The sequence below is a fragment of the Mya arenaria genome, chromosome 6 (assembly GCF_026914265.1).
Source record: "Mya arenaria isolate MELC-2E11 chromosome 6, ASM2691426v1".
Taxonomy (NCBI): Eukaryota; Metazoa; Mollusca; class Bivalvia; order Myida; family Myidae; genus Mya; species Mya arenaria.
The window spans coordinates 70409136-70434909 of NC_069127.1; the positions used below are offsets into that span (position 1 = coordinate 70409136).

At 36.3% G+C, this 25774-nt stretch overlaps 1 protein-coding gene across 5 annotated transcripts in view; it reads right to left on the reverse strand.

Annotated features, from left to right (window-relative positions):
• LOC128236732 (suppressor of lurcher protein 1-like) overlaps nt 1-25774 on the reverse strand; it is a 378099-nt gene that overhangs the window by 37030 nt on the left and 315295 nt on the right. For 3 of the 5 annotated variants that reach the window (XM_052951808.1, XM_052951807.1, XM_052951809.1), the window contains 6 exons: nt 13730-13944; nt 13142-13189; nt 11906-12119; nt 10956-11179; nt 9151-9186; nt 7614-7661 (listed from right to left, as the gene is read on the reverse strand). In XM_052951808.1, coding sequence (XP_052807768.1) covers nt 7614-7661; nt 9151-9186; nt 10956-11179; nt 11906-12119; nt 13142-13189; nt 13730-13944 — 785 coding nt within the window. The remainder of the gene's footprint in view (nt 1-7613; nt 7662-9150; nt 9187-10955; nt 11180-11905; nt 12120-13141; nt 13190-13729; nt 13945-25774) is intronic. The other 2 variants (XM_052951810.1, XM_052951811.1) reach the window with 2 other exon arrangements.

The window sequence follows — 25774 nt, forward strand, 5'->3', positions numbered from 1 at the left end:
ACAAAGTATTTAAATTACCCAGTCGACTCGTGTTTAGGTTTACTTGTGTTTTATTTTCGTTTAAAGGCGGTAATCTCATCTTGTATCGGTACAGCTGTTTTCAGAGTGTGTGGTATGTTTGAGTATTTTGTGTTTAAACGTGTGTGTCTCTAGACCATTGTAATGTTTGGCCTTTGCTTTGTGCCTCTAAACAGTGTTAACTTTTGAATGTTCGACTACCGGGATTGTCCCTGTTGGTTTCATCGTATTATTACCATATGAAGCAAGCACAACTAAGACATCATAAAAATATCTGAATATTTGATTTTGGGCGGAACATTACTAAACCAGCATTTCAGCTGGAAATGTATTCATGATGACACGGTATATGGGTAATATTTATGCGTAATTCCGTGCAAAACGTTTGCCAATGTATTCACCAAGTTCCGTTTTATAGTTTCTAACGGTTTAGGAATAATTGCCAATTCATGCGTTTGTAATACCTTCAAATCGAAATTGATGATAATAATAACATCGTTAATTTTCATAAATTTTAAAATAAATGAAAGTGTCGAATTTGAAACATATCATCGGCAAACTATAAGGGAAAGAAATTAAACAAATTAAAGTTTGGTATACTGGTTAACATAGCTGCAAACACTTCAGTATAATATAGAAATAAATGTACATTAACGAGAATTGATATATATTATTTGACATCAACTTCCACCAGACTGTCTGGTAGCTTTGCATAACACGACTCAAGGGAACGGAAAATGTACTTTTCATACTGTCAATGAGCTTCTTTTTAGTTCAAGGAGTTATGCATCTAGGCCATGTTAAAAATATTGATATATTATGGAGTTATGAATATATGACACCAAAGTCAGCGTAAATATTTCATACCAGTGTCACATTTATCTTACTGGTACCATATCCGATGACTTCTTAAACAAAATCTCTACTTGGTTAACTTATATTTACGAATAGGATTTTTTTCAGTTGTTTACGATCTGCTGTAGTCATTTTCTACTGGAAGATCCAGCTGAGCCTCAGATTAAATTTCGTAATAGTAAAGAAATTTAATAATCTTGGATTTATTCAGACTTTGTGTCAATTATTCCCATTCTAATAGCCTACGCATTTTCTTATCCGGGCTCAAAATTTAATCTTAAAATGTAAAGCTCAGATTGCCGGTAGTTTTTATGGTATTATTGAAAGCCATTACGTCGAAATGATTTCTCAGGATGTAATACGTTTCAGAAGTTAGTTTCATCTAAATAAACATAACATTTAGAATCAAGACATAAAAAGAAATCGGAGTAATACTTTTGTGAGAAAGGTTACACGAGAACTATTCTAAATAGTTGTGCCCTGGCAACGGCAGGCAATTTTGCATGCATATAGGTTTTAAGGTCTTAAAATATGACGTTTTGTCTGTTAAAATATATAAGGTTTTGTCCTTATGGTTTGAGAATAATTATTAACATTCATGCTGGGGCAAAATCTTCAAAACAAGCGATGACAACGTTTGACAGTTTTGATTTGGACGCATCTTGGCTATATATATATATTGCAAATGTAAATTGCATCCATAATTTTACATAAAGATTTTTCTGTCCTTCTGCCATGTTACCCTCAATGCTTTTAGATAACATATTATAACGTAAATTGTTAATTAGCTGTTAAATTGTAACCGAAGTGCTAATGCCAGTTTAATACATCTGTTTTTGTTAATGGGATCGTTGTTGGATCCACACATTTTGTTAATTACAACATGACTCTTACAAGTTAACATTTCATTTTCCAAGGAAAGGATTTTATATGTTTTCTATCTTAATGTAATTCGTGGCGTGCATATCACGTAATCATGTTCGAAATGACGTGACCGCGTTTCAAAGTTTGACCTACTTTTTTATTTCGAATACATTTTGACGTTTGGATATGGAATATAATAACGATAGTTAAACAAAATACGGCAACGAGAAAACATCGCATACATTTGTCGAAAAGTAAAAAGCTTACATTATAAATATTTTTCGAGTGCCTGCTCGTTAACAGAGATAACTGCCTAGGAGATGAAGGGATTGAATGAACTTGTCACTATCTACTGAACACAATTCGCGAAATGTTAATTACAGATACACATCATCATACATTGCTGACATTAAGATTGTGCATAAAGAGTATTCGTAATATCAATACAATCTGACGAACAATAAAAAACGACAATGTGATAAACTTGCAATAAAAAAGGCGAGGAGCTGGATTCTGCTGAGTACAATTATAACTAGGGGTGGAGTGGTGATGTGTGAACAGTTTAAGACCTACTGTCTAGACGCAGCGATAAGAAGTACAAACATAACTAGGGGTGGAGTGGTGATGTGTGAACAGTTTAATACCTACTGTCTAGACGCAGCAATACGAAGTACAAACATAACTAGGGGTGGATTGGTGGTGTGTGAACAGTTTAAGACCTACTGTCTAGACGCAGCAATACGAAGTACAAACATAACTAGGGGTGGAGTGGTGGTGTGTGAACAGTTTAATACCTACTGTCTAGACGCAGCGATAAGAAGTACAAACATAACCAGGGGTGGAGTGGTGGTGTGTGAACAGTTTAATACCTACTGTCTATACGCAGAAATACGAAGTACAAACATAACTAGGGGTGGAGTGGTGGTGTGTGAACAGATTAATACCTACTATCTAGACGCAGCGATAAGAAGTACAAACATAACCAGGGGTGGAGTGGTGGTGTGTGAACAGTTTAAGACCTACTGTCTAGACGCAGCGATAAGAAGTACAAACATAACCAGGGGTGGATTGGTGATGTGTGAACAGTTTAATACCTACTGTCTAGAAGCAGCGATAAGAAGTACAAACATAACTAGGGGTGGAGTGGTGATGTGTGAACAGTTTAATACCTACTGTCTAGACGCAGCGATAAGAAGTACAAACATAACCAGGGGTGGAGTGGTGATGTGTGAACAGTTTAAGACCTACTGTCTAGACGCAGCGATAAGAAGTACAGACATAACCAGGGGTGGAGTGGTGATGTGTGAACAGTTTAAGACCTACTGTCTAGACGCAGCGATAAGAAGTACAAACATAACCAGGGGTGGAGTGGTGATGTGTGAACAGTTTAATACCTACTGTCTAGACGCAGCAATACGAAGTACAAACATAACTAGGGGTGGAGTGGTGGTGTGTGAACAGTTTAATACCTACTGTCTAGACGCAGCGATAAGAAGTACAAACATAACCAGGGGTGGAGTGGTGGTGTGTGAACAGTTCAATACCTACTGTCTATACGCAGAAATACGAAGTACAAACATAACTAGGGGTGGAGTGGTGGTGTGTGAACAGTTTAATACCTACTGTCTAGACGCAGCGATAAGAAGTACAAACATAACCAGGGGTGGAGTGGTGGTGTGTGAACAGTTTAAGACCTACTGTCTAGACGCAGCGATAAGAAGTACAAACATAACCAGGGGTGGATTGGTGATGTGTGAACAGTTTAATACCTACTGTCTAGAAGCAGCGATAAGAAGTACAAACATAACTAGGGGTGGAGTGGTGATGTGTGAACAGTTTAATACCTGCTGTCTAGACGCAGCGATAAGAAGTACAAACATAACCAGGGGTGGAGTGGTGATGTGTGAACAGTTTAAGACCTACTGTCTAGACGCAGCGATAAGAAGTACAGACATAACCAGGGGTGGAGTGGTGATGTGTGAACAGTTTAAGACCTACTGTCTAGACGCAGCGATAAGAAGTACAAACATAACCAGGGGTGGAGTGGTGATGTGTGAACAGTTTAATACCTACGGTCTAGACGCAGCGATAAGAAGAACAAACATAACTAGTAGTGGATTGGTGGTGTGTGAACAGTTTAAGACCTACTGTCTAGACGCAGCGATAAGAAGAACAAACATAACTAGTAGTGGATTGGTGGTGTGTGAACAGTTTAAGACCTACTGTCTAGACGCAGCGATAAGAAGAACAAACATAACTAGTAGTGGATTGGTGGTGTGTGAACAGTTTAATACCTACGGTCTAGACGCAGCGATAAGAAGAACAAACATAACTAGTAGTGGATTGGTGGTGTGTGGACAGTTTAAAACCTACTGTCTAGACGCAGCGATAAGAAGAACAAACATAACAAGGAACATAACAAGGGGTGGATTGGTGATGTTTGAACAGTTTAAGACCTACTGTCTGGACGCAGCGATAAGAAGTACAAACATAACTAGTAGTGCATTGGTGGTGTGTGAACAGTTTAAGACATACTATCAAGACGCAGAAATACGTAGTACAAACATAACCAGGGGTGGAGTGGTGGTGTGTGAACAGTTTAAGACCTACTGTCTAGAAGCAGCGATAAGAAGTACAAAGGACAGATGAGAATCGAGGGGTGTTATTTTCAGCGAGAAAGGATTAAAGGTTTAAGAAATTGCGTGTGCTATACATTCCACAGCAAGGGAAATAACTGGAACTGACCTGTATCAGTACTGCTTGCATTGTCTTCCTCTAAAATTGATTAAGGTTAGCGTAAGCGGTGATGCTCATTTAACGAAAATTGAATATTTGAGGGGATGTTAAAATACAGATTTATTATATCTTGTTAGAATCAACATAGTTTCAGAAATTGAATTAATTTCATCGTGTGATAAGATTTCTTAAAACGAAAGGATACAGTGTATAATTTATGCCTTCATTCCAAAAAGTGCGAAAAAGAAGTAATATCAATGCATTATTAATATTCTTTATAATAATGGTAGTTAGAAGTAGATTTACACAGGGATTGTATGGACATTCAATACTGCTGAATATAATTAATAATAAATTAATGGCGGATTAATCATAAATATAGTTATACACGTATAGTCAAGATCATGACATTTAAAGAAGATCCCAACGTCAATACCTTTGAAATGATTAAAGTTTACGAACCATCAAAACAGACCTGGTGGGGAACTCGCAAATTCAAAAGTGTGCAATTGAATTCTACTCAATTAAAAGATAACTAAGGGTCGGTCAATGGTGTTTGAAATTTCTAGATTCAACAAAAAGAAGAACAAAGAACATATGCAGATGATTGATCGTAAGGATTAAGTAAATGTCTATGCCACACATTCTGTTGTATCAATAGGAAAAAATTAAAAAGACCGGTATCAGTGTTGCGTGGATTGTCATCCTCTGAATTTGATAAAACTAATTATAAGCAAAGATACTTTTAACAAATACCGAACAGCTAATAAGCGTTTTGAAATATTAAAAATAATAATAAGTGAATCGTGGTAGAGCCAACATGGTTTTATATCTCTTGTAAATTTCAATTTGTTTAAAACATAATAAATGGGTATACGAAATGTGAGTGTGTTTGTATATAACTCCGTTTGATATATAGTAAAAGGAAGCAGTATAACTGCATTATCTATATTCATCATGGTCATGTGAAGTTGCTTACGCAGGAATTACATGTACACATATATAGCTACAGAGCAGACTTCGTGTATTGTAGATTATTATTTCTTTTCATCATACATATCGTTGACTAAATCTACACACGTATAATAAAGATTGTAGTATCAAATACTTTTTGCATAATAAAACCTACGAAACTTAAACTGTTACAAGTTGTGAAGCTCGGAAAGTTAAAGGAATCTAGTCAGTAAAAATTAAACTATGGGTGGATTGGTGGTGTGAGAAATTTCTTAGGGCTAGATTCTATCAGAGATGTGCGTTAAACAGTCTACAAGATCAAAGGGAAATAACTCGAACTGACCTCTATCAGTGTTGCTTGTATTGTCTTCCTCTAAAATTGATTAAACTAATCGTGAGCAATAATGAAATTTAACGAACACTGATCAGCTAGTGAGCGTTATGGAATGATTATAATACATGATTAGTGTGGTTGGTAGAGTCCACATATTTTCGTATTTATTTTAACAAGATAATATAATATGACCAATGTGCAAAAGACCTTAATTTATAAAGTTGATAGGAATAAATTTATAATATATTATTAATAAATTACCGCAATCAACATACCACACACAAACGACGTCTTGAGAAACAAAACGCGGTAATAATCTACGTATTAAGAGGTTTAAAAGGAGACTTACAGATAGCATCATACTAACTGTGGTTCTGGTCAAGCTTTGAATACTAAGGAGGGAGATCCAGTAAATGAAGACAATGGAAGAGTGTCCACAGTTTAAGGAGAATAGGGTTCCAAAAGATGTGTTTGCTAATTGGATGATATGTTAAACACTGACCTGTAGCGGTGTTACTTGTGTGGTGTTCGTCTAGAATTGATAAAGGTAATCAGTCGTCAAGATAATAATGAAGACAGTATCACGAAAAAAATAATAATTTCCTCTTTAATTTTTACATATACTTTTTTGTGGTTGTTTTAATATATCTCAACATACCGCTAAATTGTAATATTTGAGTGTTATCATTTCTGAGCAAAATGCATTAAACGAAAGATAAAAAATGGTATGACAACACAGGTGGCTACTAGGGCAGGATTTGATAAGAGTAAATGCTATGCTTCTATGCTTCATCTACAAAGTTTAGAAACAGGTTTGAGAAACAATGGTGACTTTTTGACACCTGTAGTGTAGTAAAGAACTAATTTTGGATCTACAAGGTACATGGGTTTACACTGTAAATAACATATTATCCTTAAATACGTTTTGCCATTCGATAAGCAAGGTCGTGCTCATTATACCGGGCAATAAGTTTAAGCTACCATTTACCGCTGCTTAAGTTTCAGAACGACAATTCGACGGAGATACATGCTTGTAAGATATTTATATAAGATAATCTCTGAAATATTAAGAAGAATGATAACACATTTAAACTGTTCTTCAAAAGTTAGAAAAGCAGAAATTCCAATACAATATTATTTGAAAAAATGAGGTACGAAATCAATATTAATATTTGACAACGAAGTATACTAGTAAATGGTAGAAAGAGCGTTACTGTCTGAAATGTTTATAGTCTTTACCAAAGTGTTCAAAACAAACAATAACTTATTTAGAAAAAAGGGTCTTTGAATAGGCACGCCGAGTGTTCTAACGTTAAGGGGTATACTACAACTGACCTGTATTTGTGTAATTTGTAGGTTGTTGCTCTATAAATAAATAACAGATTGTTTTTATATTACATGTATTTTGTAGGATTGAAGCTGCAAATTGTAAAAATATCTACAGTGTGCATTTAAGTAGAACTCAAACTGGCAACTTCACTGTTAGCTAACATTAATTTCAGTTATTATTTTAGAGAAGCAGTAATGTTGCGTGCAATTCATTTCAGCTAAAAATATTTTTAAAGATAAATGACATAACCTTACATAATTATAATGTTAGGTAGGATATTTATTATTCGATTAGTTGCAAGCTGGGAAAATAACAATCGGAACCAGTCAATATAGTAGTTATTTGCAACAAAGGTATTTCTACAGGCGGTGTATCGCGTTAAATACTATATCTTCACAAGATTCATTACACGAAACGCTTAACTAGATTCATTCGGTTTGCATTTATAATCTATAAAGCCCGCCGAACGAGAACTTAAGCTCTTTCTAAGGGTTCGTGAAAGGTTAGTTAGCTGCGACTGACCTTTGTCTCCTTCTTTGACGTACATTTGCACTTCAGTAGCAGATTTACCTGTTATTGACAAAATTATCGCAATTTATTACTACATGCGTTAAGAAAGTTTCGTGACGAATGTTGATTAAATGAACAGCAACAATGCCGTAACGCTGCTTTTATAAACAACAATCACCATTAAGTAAACTAAAGTCAGTGCATGTCAAGGCAGAGCCTTTACACTTTCTATAAGAGGGGCCAACATTAGTCTACTATCCAATTTCCTAAAACTGACAAAGTTTTCCAAAATACGATGATAATAAAATACATGTATGATTAAAGGAGTTATGTTGCTATCATTCAATATAGCAGAATTCAAAGGATATGTTTAGAACACAAGAAGGTAGCACATGCAAATAATGAAATATTTAACACGTTATTTACTCTTTGGCAATCTTTGGTTTCGAGGACATTTTGAGCCAATTTGATGACGCAAATTGCTACAAAGTCCCCAACAGAAAGGCAAGGCTTCGTAATGTAACCGATGTACAAGCATTTGGATTGCGATGCATGGTTACCCCAAATTAGTTTGTATTTATGGATTTAGGATTTGAAAAAGAATTCCCAAAACGTATACAGAAACCTTTTTTACAAACACCTTATTTTCGCTTTGAACGATTGAATAATGAGTTATTGCTCGACCAGCTTCGGTTGAAAACGAACAAAAATGCAAACTGCAATAATGTTATCTCATATATGCTTTCATTGGTCTTTGACTTTACATACAAGTAATCAGAAACCAAATGATACCAACATTTAAAAGTGTCACTAAGCATTAAAAGTTAACATTATTTTCAATTGCCAAATGATATGACAATCTTTTCTGTACATTTGATACCTTCAAATATGTTGTTGAAAAATCCCTGGCCCCAATTTCTCGAAAGTTCTTATACGATATAAACATAATAAGTAGATATTTGATTAGGCCAACTTTCTTACATAATCTTAATTTTACTAATTAAAACTTAGTATATCGTTATAATCATAAAACAAATGTTTCCATTAAAGTCAACAAAGTCTTGAATGTTAATACTACATTAATTATATCAAAACAAAAGTACTGATGTTAGCTTAATCCTATTATAAGGGACTACTGATGTATCAAGAAATTGGGACCAGCAAAGCAGTTTGTGCAATAAAGTAATGGGTAAAGTGCTAAACAGTTTTAAAAACACTAAATAAATACGTTGAATTGTGAAGGACATGTACATCTATACAAGTATTATAATTAGCACTGTAATACTTGCATCTCCGTAAAACATATATGTTCTGTTCAAACGCAACCTTATACTCAACTTTTATGCCTGTTGATAGCAATATATGCATTTCTGTCATTAAAAAGCAAAATAGAATTCAGTTCCAAATAATCACCTCTACATTTCAGAGGCGTGGTCAATACAGAATTTGGAATAACACTAAATGTAGTAACGTAACAAAACCCGTAGGTAATCAGATACGAAGAAGCTGGTATGGCATATGCTTATCTTAACCCTATTAAAGTTCTTACTTATTTCAGGTCCGGATATTCTGACGGATTCGCCATCTGAAAACAAGAAGGTATACAGGAGGTGAGAGCACCACGGGAAGCAGTAGCGAAGGGAGATCACTGTGATAGCTTTAAAGGTATCTGGTAGGCGAAGTTATGCTCGATGAAACGGGAGATAAATGTGATATGCAATAAAGCTTTTTTTCAACAGAGTTAAGCTCAATGTCTAGAACAGTATTTAGAGGAGAAACGAATTACTAGTTTGGACATAAAAGTACAATAACAAAGGCGAATGCCAAAATATGCAGTAAAAATATCTGGCATTTGTTTTGTCTTAAGCGTTCTTTTGCAAACAATACGCGCATGCGTTCAGCGATGTATCGCAACCAAAGGCGTGCAATGTTTATCTTATTACGATATATATAGATAAGATAGTCTGGCGAAGTCTCACAGAATGACATTGAAAACAACATCTAGGAAACAGAACACCGCCACAAATTGCCTACGTTCTGTGATTTGATAGATATGTTTAATCTATCAAAGGATTTGGCATAGAAAAACGTCAAGCTTGAAATATCATTATGACAAAATCAGGACTGCCAATAGATCATAACTTTTCTTTGCCAAACCTGATATGGAATCATGGAACAGTTGAGGTACGAGCACATACAATTTAAATGACAATCGAGATAGATGACATGAACGCAATGACAAATTCCTAACGCAACAACTAGGTACCATGTCAATGTCTTAAGTAGGATTATGAAATAGTTTTAACCTGTTTCAGCTAGTTTTGTATGAGCATTAAAGCTTACACATACTTTGCCCTCAAAATCACAAAGTAATGACCCTTTATAGGGGCGGTATAGTTGACATATGATCAAACAGTTTTATTTTTTATGTTCTTATCAATATCTATCCGTCGCAAGACCATAATATTTTGAAAGGCTTCGTCCCATTCGAAAAATACTGAAAAGTAGTACAACATTGCCATTATTTTATTCAAATAAGGGGAACTATTTGAAGCGGTAGAGAACATTGCAGCTTTTAATTGGTCTTCGATAAAACATTGAAACATAGATAGATGGCCTAACACCGAAAACGAAATGCTAGTTTCAATGTTAAATTCACAAACTAGATTCATATGAAAGAAGTATGTTAATATACACTATTTGGGTTTAAATTACAAAGCCAGATTCTGACAAACTTAAGTTAAGTCAAAAAGAGTGAACTACCATTTGCAGTTTTTATATCACGTAGCCAATAATTGACATTTTCCTGATTTTTCTAAGGCTTTTGACTTAATTAATTTGTGATATAAACAAGATATTGATGTTTTGTATGACATATGTGAGGATTGATTACATAAAGCTAAATGCTTTTGGTAATTTTGAAGTTGAAAGTTGCTGAGTTAGGAATTTTGCCAACTGTACGTATATCTGACAACTAAAGTATTTACATCGGTGATGATAACAGCGCAGAAGATAGTCCTAGTAAAGGCATTTCAGTGATATATTCATCATCTTATTTTATATGAAGCAAGTCAAAGCCTAAAATACAAGCAAAGGCGCAGAAGGCATCTGTCGTAAAGGGAAACAATCATTAAACCCAGAGTTGCATGTTTGTACTGTCGCCGGCAACTTGCGAACTTAGTTTCATTTAAATACCTGGAACAATATCTGAGGTACGGCAAATGTTGTTTTGCACGACGTCATCGACACCGACACCGACAAACACATCAAGGTTATTACTATACCTAGACTTGTCTTGTCTTAAAAAATACAACACAGACTTTCTTATAACACAATTCAAAGGCTTCAATATACCTGACGGAGAAGAGATAGGATCTGTCCAGCTGGCGTCGACGAACTGGAACTCAGCAGCAAAACCCTGTTTCTCATGGAAATCGTCCGACATGAACTCCACGTACATGTAGGGACCGGAGGAGTAGATCTCCTCGTGGTTATGAGTATCACAAAATTGTTTGATCAGCTTTGCTGAGTCGTTAGCGCCGTCATACACCTTTATAACATCCTCGCTGTTGTCACAACTGCAATTTAAAAACAATATGTATGTGCACATATATCACAACGTATGTGTTTATGAACATGTAGTTCAAGTTTATATTAAAATCATTTCAGTTTCCAACTCATTGGCTCTTGATAGCATCAAAGTGTGGTCTTGAAAATGATGTCTGTGTTTGGAACGTAGGTCGTTTATGTTATATGGTAAAGCAATGTGCTAAACATATTGTGAACGGTTTACACAACGTTCACGCTCAGAACAGAGTTGCGTGTAGACAAAACATTTGTTCAATCATTCACTTTGATCATAATTTGTTGGCATTACTTCACAGCTAATTTGTTGGCATTACTTCACAGCTACAGATCTGCCTCGCACAATGTTGTTCAATGGAAATATATGTGCACGTTTATTATAAGAGCAGAGTGAGTTCCAAAACTGTGTGCGTTAATTTAGTCTTTTTGTGTCCTTGACGGCAATCCAACATAGCTGTACATAATACCCATTTCGTAATATATAGACCTGCGTATTGTTGCAAGATAATCGACATCTATGTGTGTCCTTCCTGTAGTTTCCATTGCATCATTTGCATTTGTGCATGACTTTGTTTAATTTGGGCAAATTTGTGTTCAGTTGTTTGAAAATGTCCAGATCAGCACAACGTTACTTTCTTGAAACGAGCTTAAAACAACTACATCGCCAATGATTGGCCTATATTTGTTTCTGTATTAATCTTACTGACAGATGTTCTTACCTTGATATATGTTTAGGTAGACGAATAATTCTAAAGATGACTTTCACTTTCTCGGACTCCTGTCCCATGAATATGTATCTACAGTTCGATGATTGTGGGTATTTCTGAGGGTAGCGTGGCGAGAAGAATTTCCCACTGGTATGATTGTAAGTACTTTGAATGTCATATGTACACTGTGTTCCGTATTGTAATATACCATCTGTCTTAAATGAACCTGAAATGTATTAGTGTTTATTAAGTATGTTGTTAAGGGTTTGAAATAACTTGCTCGCCAACCGTATGTTGACAAGAAATAAACAAACTGAGTTATTTCCCTTTGATCAATATTTTAACGCAAAGAGAAAACCAATAGGCAAATGTATTATGTTTTCATGAATTCCGTACATACAATTGTGAATTGAATTGACATAACATAAAAAGCATGTAATATAACCCAGAGGATTTAAACTGTTTTTTGAAATAAACATAGTTATGTTCTGACTTTTTTTTACAGATCTTTGCATAATTTCTTCAAACTTTCTAAAATAATGATAGCCTGTATTGACCTACTAACACTATCGGAAAAATAAGGTACGTATTTCAGAGTGCGTTAATTAAACTTACAATACAGTTTTAGCAATATTCAATAATTTGAATATAGATGTCCAGTATAAGATCATTTGTGCTCTTAGTAGTATAAAACCAAGATATAAAGATACATCTAGAGATTGTATTCTATCACGTTAGACCATCAATGTAACTATTGTTTCTTTATTTACTTTGTAAAGAAAAATCGGTATAAGATATCTATATATTTGAAGATGAATTAATTTACACGAATCACAACTAAGCAAAACGTTATATATTTTCTTGCTGAAGCTCTCACAAATTTACCAATCAATCAACTCCGAAATCTGAACAATTCAATACCTATATTTTTTTACTTTAAAGTCTAGGCAAGGCATTATAAAATATAGGTTAAAAGAAATACAAGTTAGAGTAATGATTTACATAATATTATACATATATCGAGAACCCGGTAAAAAAGCTGTAATAGTTTGCATAAAAAAAATGAGTATACAGTTCGTCATATCAAGATGTAAAACATTGGAGATTGCAGAGGTAGACACAAAGCGACAGTCAACAGTTTTATAAAAATGACATTCAAAAATAGCACATATTATATCAAATGTAGAATGAAGAAAAATGTGTAAACAAGTATGAAACAGTGTCTCAGTGTCCCTGAGAGATCCTTGCCTGTACAGCGCGTATGAAGATGAGGAGAAAACACCGCCGCACACATTTCTACGGAGAACAGGGATAAAATGATAAAATCGGAATCATTAAGGTTGATAAAACGGTACTGGCTGTCTGAGAACTAACACATTAAATATTTATGCTACAGTTTCATTTAATCCCACGCATGTCAGATAATGTTTGAAAAATCCGTGTCTCGTAAAAGTGTGCAGGATTTCTCTGCTTTTACAATTGGCAAGGGCCATTTGTAATGAAAATAAACAAGGTTTGTATTTTGTCGAGGTGATATAACCAAACATCAAATGCTAATATCCTCGTAAATTAGAGATGCGCCCATTACTAAGCTGTCATGATGTTACTATGTAAACAGATTAATCCAGTGGAATTTAAATGCGAAATGCCTTATTTAACAATTTACATCTACCATTTAACAGTTTTATGTTACAACATAACAATTGTACCCAACGAAACAACATAAAGTTTAATCAATGTAATAAACTTCTAATGATTCTACCTATGCATTAAATCTTACGTTAACAATTCTATTCATTCTAATACTAGTCATGATTAATTTAAAACAACACTTACTCTTTTCAAGGAATGTAAAAACGCCTTTAAAGCCCGAATGTGATTCCATAGAGTTAGGATCGGTATGGAATTCAAGTATAAGCGCGCGCCCGCTCGAGAAGAACTTTTTCTCGTCCATGTCAGCAAGCGTTCCGCAAACCTCATCTTCGTATCGGCTATCCTCGTTCACTTCCGGTCGGTCTAGGTTCTTGTATATCCGTATCCGGTCAGAGCACCTGCAGTAATAAAATTATAAGTATCTTCCATGGCCGAGAGTGTAAATTAGGTTCATTCCGACCCAAGCGTATAGTTTTGCGGAAACGAGGTTTACAAAAGCGGCTACGGTAGATGCTTTTTCTCCCACCTCAGTTAAACAAAATTAAATAAAAATGTATTTTTTGCTGGAATTCTTATGCACTTTGTGAAAATAATTGCGTATGGATATGCGATAATTCGTGGTTGTCATAGATATGCGCGCAGTGATTCAGATAATGTTAATAGTCAAATCGGTCTTTAAATAGTTCTAAGGAGAGGGAAGCATTATTTCTTAAATGGTGCGTGAAAAATGTTTTATTGTGACATTTGAAGCGAGAAATAGTTTATTAGCGTTCTAAATATCGCCACAAGACAAGGTTTCCATGATGCTACAGACGACAGTCTTCAACAAGGGACGTAATAACAAAGTGGCGACCATTAAACGGAGTTCCTTACGGGCATTTTATCTTCGCCCGTGTGGAAGATAAGAATTTCTAGCATGGTTTAAATTATTGGATCTACTTATCTGAGGTGGGAGAAAAATGTATGTGCTATCTAGCCGAAATAAAACTTAAACTGTTCCAAACACTACACACAAAAATGTATATAACTGATTATGTTATCATTTTCAGTGAAATATAATGCTGTACAGTTATGTTTACTGCTATTATTTTCGTTGTAGTGAAAATTTCTATATATTTTGGTTCCGAATGGCTTAATTTTTTTTTTAAATAACATCAATAAAAATGACGACATTATGATTCTCTTCATAAGTCCAGTTTATTCTAGCATGACTCACACACAAAACCACCACATCCCACAAAGGTGTGTTGAATTTCAGCAAATGGCTAACACAGCATGGCGCACACACCCCCAACCCCATCCCCTAAAAGTGTGTTGAATTTTTGCATAGTGTCAATCGGCATGGCCCCCACACACCCCAGCCATTATCCTTAAAAGTATGTTGAATATTGGCATGGTGTTAGCACTTACTTCAACACTTCTTTAATTGTTTTACATTTTAGTTTCACATTTTTTACTTTGAAAAAAGAATGTGCTTGTGACAACATCCATCATTGCGTATACTCGGTTTAATGACAAAAGATTGTTATGGTTTTCAGGGTGTTCTATGTATGCAAAGAAATAAAGTTTCTAAATCACTTTTACTCGATATATTACTGACATGCATTAGCTACAACAAAGAGAACGCACTCTTACAGGACATATCCATTTCCTTTTACTTAAATTGAAATGCATAAACATATTGGCCGGTATACCATGTAAACACTTCAAACAAAATCATGATGTAAACGATTTCTGCTGATATGGACCAAACCCAGACAGTGATTGACTTGAAAAGCATGTACAGACAATGGAAATAAATCCGTTTTATGAAAATGCAATGCATTGCAATACAGAAAAGCCTTCTATTAAGTCGAACAATGCAGAGAATTAAAGATTCCATCTATATTTATTGAATAGTCTAGATTACATGAATCATTCTTATCAGTCATATTCTATATAACATATCAAACATTTATAACTGTAACCTGTAACTATAGAAACAATTACGACTAATGAAATAAAATCAGATGTTATTTCTTACTAGACATACACTAATTTTCTTTATTTCCTTGCAGACACAAGGACTAGGGTTTCCACTAAATGAATATATTTAAAACAAATGCTGCTAGGATAAAGCTTGTACATTTAGTACCGGCCTTACATTCAATGCTTTGTAACGAACTGAATACCCAAGAGCTTTCATTGCTTTAATTTTTAATTTGCTGATGCAAACATACTACCTGTCCATGTACATATTTGATATATATGGTCATCTTTGTTTAATGCATGGAACTAAACACAGTGTAATGTCATTATTGATATATATGGATAGGAACACCAGACACAAAATCTTCAGCAAAAGAAGACGTAGTGTAGTTGATTGGTACCAGGACACCATAATACTTAGACAAAAACGACTTAACAAGACCAGACACATACTTTTCACACATACCATAAACTGTTATAGAGAGTTTGCAAACCGAGTAATGTATATTATATGGGTGGACTACTTTGTGAGTGCTAAATCATCCAGGTATGCGTACGGCACGTTGAAACTGTCTTGCCGATATTGAGAATATATGTAAAGCGTATGATCTACGTCTCAAATGTTTGTGTAAGGCTAAGGGTGTATAAATGTGTCATTATCACACATGGTTATGTGAACAGTCGGAATTTGACCGTTTGAGAATTTAACGTTTTATTCAATACTTTATTATAGGTAATCGTTTTTCTATCTCACGCGCGACTGTGAAGAAAAAAAAACAACGTCAACGAAGTCAAAAAATAATAAAAATATAATAATTGAATCATACTTCGAACAACCAACCGAATAAGCAGGGTAACACTAAGCACTGTTATGACATGTACACACTCACGAAGTAACACAGGTTAACCAAGGTAATGGCATATACACACTTACGAAGTTTCACATTGTAACCACTGTTATGACATGTACACACTCACGGAGGTCCACACGGTAACCAAGGTAATGACATGTACACACTCACGAAGTTCAACATTGTAACCATGGTAATGACATGTACACACTCACAAAGTTCCACACGGTAACCACTGTTATGACATGTACACACTCACGAAGTTCCACACGGTAACCAAGGAAATGACATGTACACACTCACGAAGTTCCACACGGTAACCACGGTAATGACATGTACACACTCACGATGTCACACACGGTAACCAAGGTAATGATATATACACACGGTAACCAAGGTAATTACATGTACACACTCACGAAGTAACACATGGTAACCAAGGTAATGACATGTACATACTCACGAAGTTCAACACGGTAACCACGGTAATGACATGTACACACTCACGAAGTCACACACGGTAACCAAGGTAATGATATGTACACACGGTAACCAAGGTAATTACATGTACACACTCACGAAGTTCAACATTGTAACCATGGTAATGACATGTACACACTCACGAAGTTCCACACGGTAACCACTGTTATGACATGTACACACTCACGAAGTTCCACACGGTAACCACGGTAATGACATGTACACACTCACGAAGTCACACACGGTAACCAAGGTAATGATATGTACACACGGTAACCAAGGTAATTACATGTACACACTCACGAAGTAACACACGGTAACCAAGGTAATGATATGTACACACGGTAACCACGGTAATGACATGTACACACTCACGAAGTCACACACGGTAACCAAGGTAATGATATGTACACACGGTAACCACGGTAATGACATGTACACACTCACGAAGTCACACACGGTAACCAAGGTAATGATATGTACACACGGTAACCAAGGTAATTACATGTACACACTCACGAAGTAACACATGGTAACCAAGGTAATGACATGTACATACTCACGAAGTTCAACACGGTAACCACGGTAATGACATGTACACACTCACAAAGTCACACACGGTAACCAAGGTAATGATATGTACACACGGTAACCAAGGTAATTACATGTACACACTCACGAAGTTACACATGGTAACCAAGGTAATGACATGTTCACACTTATGAAGCTCCACACGGTAACCAAGGTAATGACATGTACACACTCACAAAGTTCCACACGGTAACCAAGGTAATGGCATGTACACACTCACGGAGATCCACACGCTTACCAAGGTAATGACATATACACACTCACGGAGTTACACATGGTAACCATGGTAATGACATGTACACACTCACGAAGTTCGACATTGTAACCACGGTAATGACATGTACACACTCACGAAGTTCCACAAGGTAACCAAGGTAATGACATGTACACACTCACGAAGTTCCACACGGTAACCAAGGTAATGACATATACACACTCACGGAGTTACACATGGTAACCATGGTAATGACTTGTACACACTCACGAAGTTCCACACGGTAACCACGGTAATGACTTGTACACTCTCACGAAGTTCCAAACGGTAACCAAGGTAATGTACACTCACGAAGAAATCGCTTTGTGAGTGTCAGCGAGACTACACGTTAATGGAAGGATTGCCAAACGATTTGTAAGTCGATCGGGTAGCCTCACATACGGATACAGGTAGAAGTAGAAAGGGGACTCAGAAACATTCCACGTTAATTCTGAATTTTGTGAATTTTATATTTGCATTGTATTTGATTTGATTTGAATACGTTTTATGTTTCGTTATTTACCGTATTCAATATGATAAATAACAACAATAAGTAAAATAAAAAAATAAAAATTCTGTGCTTATTTAATGAAAGAATTTTCGTGACATTGAACTGTACCAAATATTCGACAACTAATAATAATTATTTTAAAAAAAAATGATCCCCACTGACATTAACATATTTTATTTTTGATGTCTTTTCTTATAAAAATGAAATATTTCCATTTTGTTGAATGGTAAAAAAAATAAATGATCCCCCGCTGGAATAATAGGGCAAAACCTGGTGCTTAATAATTGCTGCTTCTCAGAGAAAAATATAAGTATTCCTATTTTGAAGCTTCATTTTAACACATTCTATCATTTTATGAAATACAATCATAATGGAATTGCTAAAACGTGGGATTACAGGATGTGCGAATAATTGGTACGGGCGAAAAAGTGTTGCATAATTATTGCACTTCACTTATTTTCCAATGAAAACACCAATTATTATCATAGAAAGATTTATTTTCCAAACAGGAACTAGTGCAGCTTCCCATGTTTGTACACACATAAGCTAAGATATTTAATCTAAATATGTGCCTTGTTTTTTTTATGATTCTTGATTTTCATCTCGACTAATTCCATACATCTCAGTTGAAGAGAAACACACATAAACATAACATAGACCAATTATTACTTTTCAAAATGTTGTTACTCCAGACTATGACATGCAATCAAATCATTATGCGATGTCATAAATACCAATTATATTGATTGTATTTCAAGAGGGCCTTGTCTAGGCAGTCATTTTTCTTTGAATTATGACTTTGTTTGGTTTATATTTACTTATTACTTCAGATATGATTCTTTGTTTATTAAATCTGGACTTTACTTCTTTAAATCAAAATGTGTTTTCGGCAATGAATGTGAAAGCAGACATACATGCCAGGGTAGAACGATGCTGAAATGGAGTACATGTTGATATATTGTTACGGATCATCAAAGATGAATATTCTAAAATACTAAAACAACACCTGAACAAGAGGATATTTTACATAATATGAGTCAATCCCGTTGACCATGTGTTATCCCCGTCGTCTATAAGTCATTTCCGTCGTTTATGTGTTATCATCGTCGTCTACGAGTCATTAACCTCGTCTACGAGTCATCAATGTCGTCTATAAGTAATTTACGTCGTCTGTGTGTAATCCCCGTGGAACACGAGTCATCAACGTCGTCACTGAGTAATTTACGTCGTCTGTGTGTAATCACCGTGGTACATGAGTAATCACCGAGGTCTATTAATTATCACCGTCGGCTATGGGTAATCACCGTCGTCTATCTGTTATCACCGTGGTCTTTTAGTTATCACCGTCGTACATGAGTCATTAACGTCGTATATGAGCCATCACCGTCGTATTTGTGTTATCACCGTAGTCTCTGTGTCATCACTTTCGAAAATGAGTCATCATCGTTGTCTTTTAGTCATCAACGTCGTAAATGTATCAACACCGTCGTATATGTGTTAAGACGGTCGTATATCAGTAATAACCGTCGTATAATTATGTGGCCTCACCTTCGTATATGTGTCATCACCGACGTGTATGTGTCATCACTGACGTATATGTGTCATCACCGTCGTCTATGTGTCATCACTGACGTGTATGTGTCATCACTGACGTGTATGTGTCATCACCGACGTGTATGTGTCTTCACTGACGTGTATGTGTCATCACTGACGTGTATGTGTCATCACCGACGTGTATGTGTCTTCACTGACGTATATGTGTCATCACAGTCGTGTATGTGTCATCACCGACGTGTATGTGTCTTCACTGACGTGTATGTGTCATCACCGACGTGTATGTGTCATCACTGACGTGTATGTGTCATCACCGTCGTCTATGTGTCATCACCGACGTGTATGTGTCATCACTGACGTGTATGTGTCATCACCGACGTGTATGTGTCTTCACTGACGTATATGTGTCATCACTGACGTGTATGTGTCATCACCGTCGTCTATGTGTCATCACTGACGTGTATGTGTCATCACTGACGTGTATGTGTCATCACCGACGTGTATGTGTCTTCACCGACGTGTATGTGTCATCACTGACGTGTATGTGTCATCACTGACGTGTATGTGTCATCACTGATGTGTATGTGTCATCACCGACGTGTATGTGTCATCACCGACGTGTATGTGTCATCACCGACGTGTATGTGTCTTCACTGACGTGTATGTGTCATCACCGACGTGTATGTGTCTTCACGTACGTGTATGTGTCATCACTGACGTGTATGTGTCATCACCGACGTGTATGTGTCTTCACTGACGTGTATGTGTCATCACCGACGTGTTTGTGTCATCACCGACGTGTATGTGTCATCACCGACGTGTATGTGTCTTCACCGACGTGTATGTGTCATCACCGGCGTGTATGTGTCTTCACGTGCGTGTATGTGTCATCACTGACGTGTATATGTCATCACTGACGTGTATGTGTCTTCACTGACGTGTATGTGTCATCACCGATGTGTATGTGTCATCACCGACGTGTATGTGTGATCACCGACGTGTATGTGAGATCACCGACGTCTATGTGTCCTCACCGTCGTCTTTGTGTCATCAACGTTGTGAACGTGTCATCACCGTCGTCCATGAGTTCTCAACGTCGTTTACAAGTCATCACCGTCGTCTATGAGTCATCAACGTCGTTTATGATTTATCACCGTAGTCTATGAGTAATTACCGTCGTCTTTGTGTCATGACCGACGTCTACGTGTCATCACCGTCGTCTATGTGTCATCACCGTCGTCTCTGTGTCATCACCGTTGTCCTTGTGTCAATACCGTCATCTCTGTGTCATCACCGTCGTCTATGAGTAATCACCGTCGTCTTTGTGTCATAACCGACGTCTATGTGTCATCACCGTCGTCTCTGTGTCATCAGCGTCGTCTCTGTGTCATCACCGTCGTCTATGTGTCATCACCGTCGTCTCTGTGCCATCACCGTCGTCTATGTGTCATCACCGTCATCGTTGTCTGTGTGTCATCATCATCGTCTATGTGTCATCACCGTCGTCTATGTGTCATCCCCGTCATCTATGTGTCATCACCGTCGTCTATGCGTCATCATCGTTGTCTATGTGTCATCACCGTCGTCTATGAGCCATCACCATCGTCTATGTGTCATCCCCGTCGTCTATGGGTCATCACCGTCGTCTATGTGTCATCACCGTCGAAAATGTGTCATCACCGTCGGCTATGTGTAATCACCGTCGTCTATGTGTCATCACCGTCGTCTATGTGTCATCACCGTCGTCTATGTGTCATCACCGTCGTCCATGTGTCATCACCGTCGTCCATGTGCCATCACCGTCGAAAATGAGTCATCATTGTTGTCTATGAGTCATCAACGTCGTCTTTATGTCATGACCGACGTCTACGTGTCATCATCGTCGTCTATGAGTCATCACCGTCGTCTCTGTGTCATCACCGTTGTCCTTGTGTCAATACCGTCATCTATGTGTCATTATCGTCGTCGATGTGTCATCACCGTCATCTCTGTGTCATCACCGTCGTCTACGTGTTATTAACGTCGACTTCGTGGCATCACCGTCGTTTATGTGTCATTCTCGTCAAATACACCATGGCTGATAACGTTTATGTTCAGATGTATATTTTCAATACTAGAAGCGCCAATGTATTCCTTTTCGACTTTAGCTAGGATAGGTTTTGTCGATTTTATGACGATGGTTCTCCTTAACAAGTGATTAAAACAAGACCTCCTTCTTGGCCCCGTTTCAAAAAAGATTGTCAGGCTTTAGATCCACATTTCCAGGCGTTACCCGTTTTTGCGCTAACTGCGTTTTAATAAAACCTACGTAAGAATATTTATGGTATGGATTCTTCACTTGGTATTACAGGAGTCCCCGTGCACTTTTAACCAGCAAAAGGTTTACGACATAGATATTTTAGATATCTTCTTGCAGCAGGCTGTGAACCGCTCTTCAGTTTTCTCGTTCGAATGTTTATTGTGTTGTATTCTTTTCTAATCATCAAACAGTTGTAGTCCATTCAGAATTGCATTGTCGATGGCCAAAAACATAGACACGACGTCCAAGGCCAAATAAACACTATACACGACATTCGGAACACCTCCGCCATTTTCCATCGAAAACAACCTCGGAAGTATGCTGGTACATAAAGTAGTTATTAAAGTTTTAATAAGCAGTATGAATAAGTTGTGTTTAAACATGTATTTCGTATCAATAAATTTAAATTGATTGCCAATGAAGTGTCTTATTGCATAAATGATAAGGACTCCCAGCGTAGTTAAATATAAATATTTCTAACATTGTAAACCGTCCATATACATCCGGGGTTGTTTTCGATGGAAAATGGCCGAGTTGTTCCGAATGTAAGCACGAAACACAGCGCTCGAAGACAACACCACATTAATACACAACCATTAAAATATCATCAAAGGAAAATGTTGTGGAAACATGCTCGGAAACGTCAATCCAAACTCACGAGGAGTTTAAAGCTTGCATAACTCCACCAACACCATGTCTGACAGTACCATAAATGCTGAGATAACACTATTTTAATAGGAATAATAGCTTGGATAATAGTCTCTTCTTATTTATAGGATATCCGGAGACATAAATTGTGTCTCATAACCTGCATCTCATACAATGCCATTAATGGCAAAGATTGTTGAAAAAAATATATATTGCTTAGACTAATTTTGCTATTATATCATCCGGCGAAGACCGCGATGACAGAATATATTTATTCTGCCATTCAAAACCAAATACGGGATCATCACAATGTCTGTATTTGCAAATGAATGGCAACCAGATATCCGACCGCCAGTAAATGGATCAGTCCCGTGATAGATATGTTTTTCTTTCGAACATTGAAGAATGTGTAAAACTTCGCATCTGAAACTTGCTTTCCGAAACTGGTAATAACACACTTGTATCAGTGATTACATTTTTTAAAAAGCAGTAACTGTTAAAATATGCAAGGAGGTAATTGACAGCATTGAGAACAGATTCACAAATATTATACTTATATTAGTAACCCCTATCTTCGATTTTAATGGTGTGAATTGTGTTTACTGTAAAGGGTATGTCTTGTTTGTACGTTTGTCAGTGCGTCTGTGTTTATTGTACTATTTACGAATACGACCAACAAGTATGCAAACTGTCTGATGTAACTTCATTAACAAGCTATGCTAAATGCCGATGCCTGGTAATTCCGTATAATTTGGATGAATTGCAAAGTTGATACTTGTATATTAAATAAATGATCAACAAATAACTTTACATAGAGAATAATTATTTGTTTCAGTGTAAGATCGTAATACATTTCACCGAGTGAGCACCAAAAGTTATATTTCACGAGTGGAGTAGCCACGTTAAGTGTTCACAAGGTGAAATATAATGTTAACCTACAAAAGAACAAACATTTTTTCTTCTTTTTATAATATGCCATAAATTGGAATTAAAGTTATTTAATAACATTTTTTAAGAAAAACGCGCCAATTTGGAGCGCACGTTCATTCTGAGCGCCTCGGCCATTTTTATCGAAAACAACCTCGGGTGTATGCCGGTACATCAGTTGAAGTATGTCGTTAATGTTTGAATTATATCAATAATTAAATGTAGTGTTGTATTTATTGATCTAAGTTTAAATTGATTGCCAGTGAAGTGTATTATTGCAAACATAATTTAGATTCCCAATAATAAAGTCATATAGTTTAACTGCCAACTAAAATTACTTGTAGCGGACCTAAACGTATCGCTTTTTGAGTATGTAAACCGTCCAAATACATTTGATGTTGTTTTCGATAAAAATGGCCGGAAATTACGTCGTTTCAATTGAGTCCCAGCCCTATGTGATTTGGGACTTAGAGCGGGCTAAAATTTCAAAACAGTAAACAATATCAATGTTTGAAATAGTGAAATATCAATTTTGTTTCACTGATAAATCTCTATGAACCACCGAAAAGCATGTAATGAATAATTTTATTAACGTTTTGTATATTTGTTCTTAAACTTTCCAACTGAAATTTGACATGAAAAGGCAAAACTTGCAATCTGCAAATGTCAAAAGTGCTTGTTTGTAATATCCTTTTATTATTTTTGAGCAGTATCTTTCTGAACAAAAAACCCTTTCAAATTATATGAAATAGTCTTGGCTCAACAAGCATCCACAATTCCCATATTTGTGTATGGGATACTTTTAACAAAATCATGGAAGGGTGTTCGCGATTTGGCTTGTAATCTTAATTCTAATGCATTTCTTCCTACAAAAAGTACAGACGGGTGCAACCATTAACATGACAGGCATAGGTAATAAATATAAAATTTTGCAACAGACCGACCGATATTTATTACCACAAAAAAGAATTATGTAACCATTCTGCATCAATATTATTATTTACATTGTCTGGTACATATTGTCTATGGCTGCTGGTCATTGTTCTATCATCTACGCTTGAAACTGTGGTGTATTTAACTTCTTAAGAATACCTCTGTCTTTTGTACAGTCTGGTCTTTCCTGGCGTCAACCCAAAGATTACTGGCTTAACCTAAACTGAATTAAACCTCTTGTGAGTTCTAACTTAGTTATAAACTGACCGACCCAAGACAGTTCACCCCAACATCTACCATTGCTGAAATTTTGAATGTTTGTGTTCTGTTTTTTGTCTTATTGCGCTGTTTCTCTTGTTAAGTGTTTGTCTAGCCTTGGAACTTGTGCATTTGAATAGGATCTTGGTTAAGTTTTAGGCCATGTGGTTTGTCTCTGCTGCTTTACTGATATTGATGCACATTGTATGTGTTAAGTGTGTTTTGTTTGTTTGTCATTTGTCTATATTGTTGTGCCTCTAAACGGGCTCATATTATTATGTTTGCTGCTGGGATTGTCTCGTTAGTGTGTTTTGCGTTATTAAGACAAAGTAGCACAGCAATGAACTCAATGTAGATAAATATAACCTTGAATGAATTAAACCCCAGTGGGTACTTAGTTGGCATTGGCTTGTCAAGGTGGTTAAGCAAAAATTTAGTGTCTTGTAGCAGTCTGTCTCTTGTTTAGTATTTGTTTAGCCTTGACTGCATTTTGCTACAGGGTTTTCTTTATTTGAGGAATGTCAAATTAACCTTGGCCAAGGACGTATACTTTGATATGTTTCAAATCTTATTTTAATTTGATCGAAGAGAAAGCAGACGTTGATAGAGTTTTGCAACATTTCACTTAAAGTCGAACCTCGTTGGCTCGAACTACCAGGGACCGGTAAAAATACCTCGAGCCTCAGGAAAATCGAGCCACACGGTAATACTTTCGTTCGGAAGAAAGTAATTGGTTTTATACATCCAGTTCGAGCAAACGAAAAATCGAACCAAGCGAGTTCGAGCCAATGGGGTTCGACTATACTGCTAAATTTAATCACAAGATGCATACAGAGCTCAAATCAAAATAAATGTTCAAGTTTAAACTAGTACACAGACACATTATTTTGCCTTGAATTCTTGATGATTTTTTGTTGTTGTACCACATTTAAGACAAGTTGGGTTACTCATATTA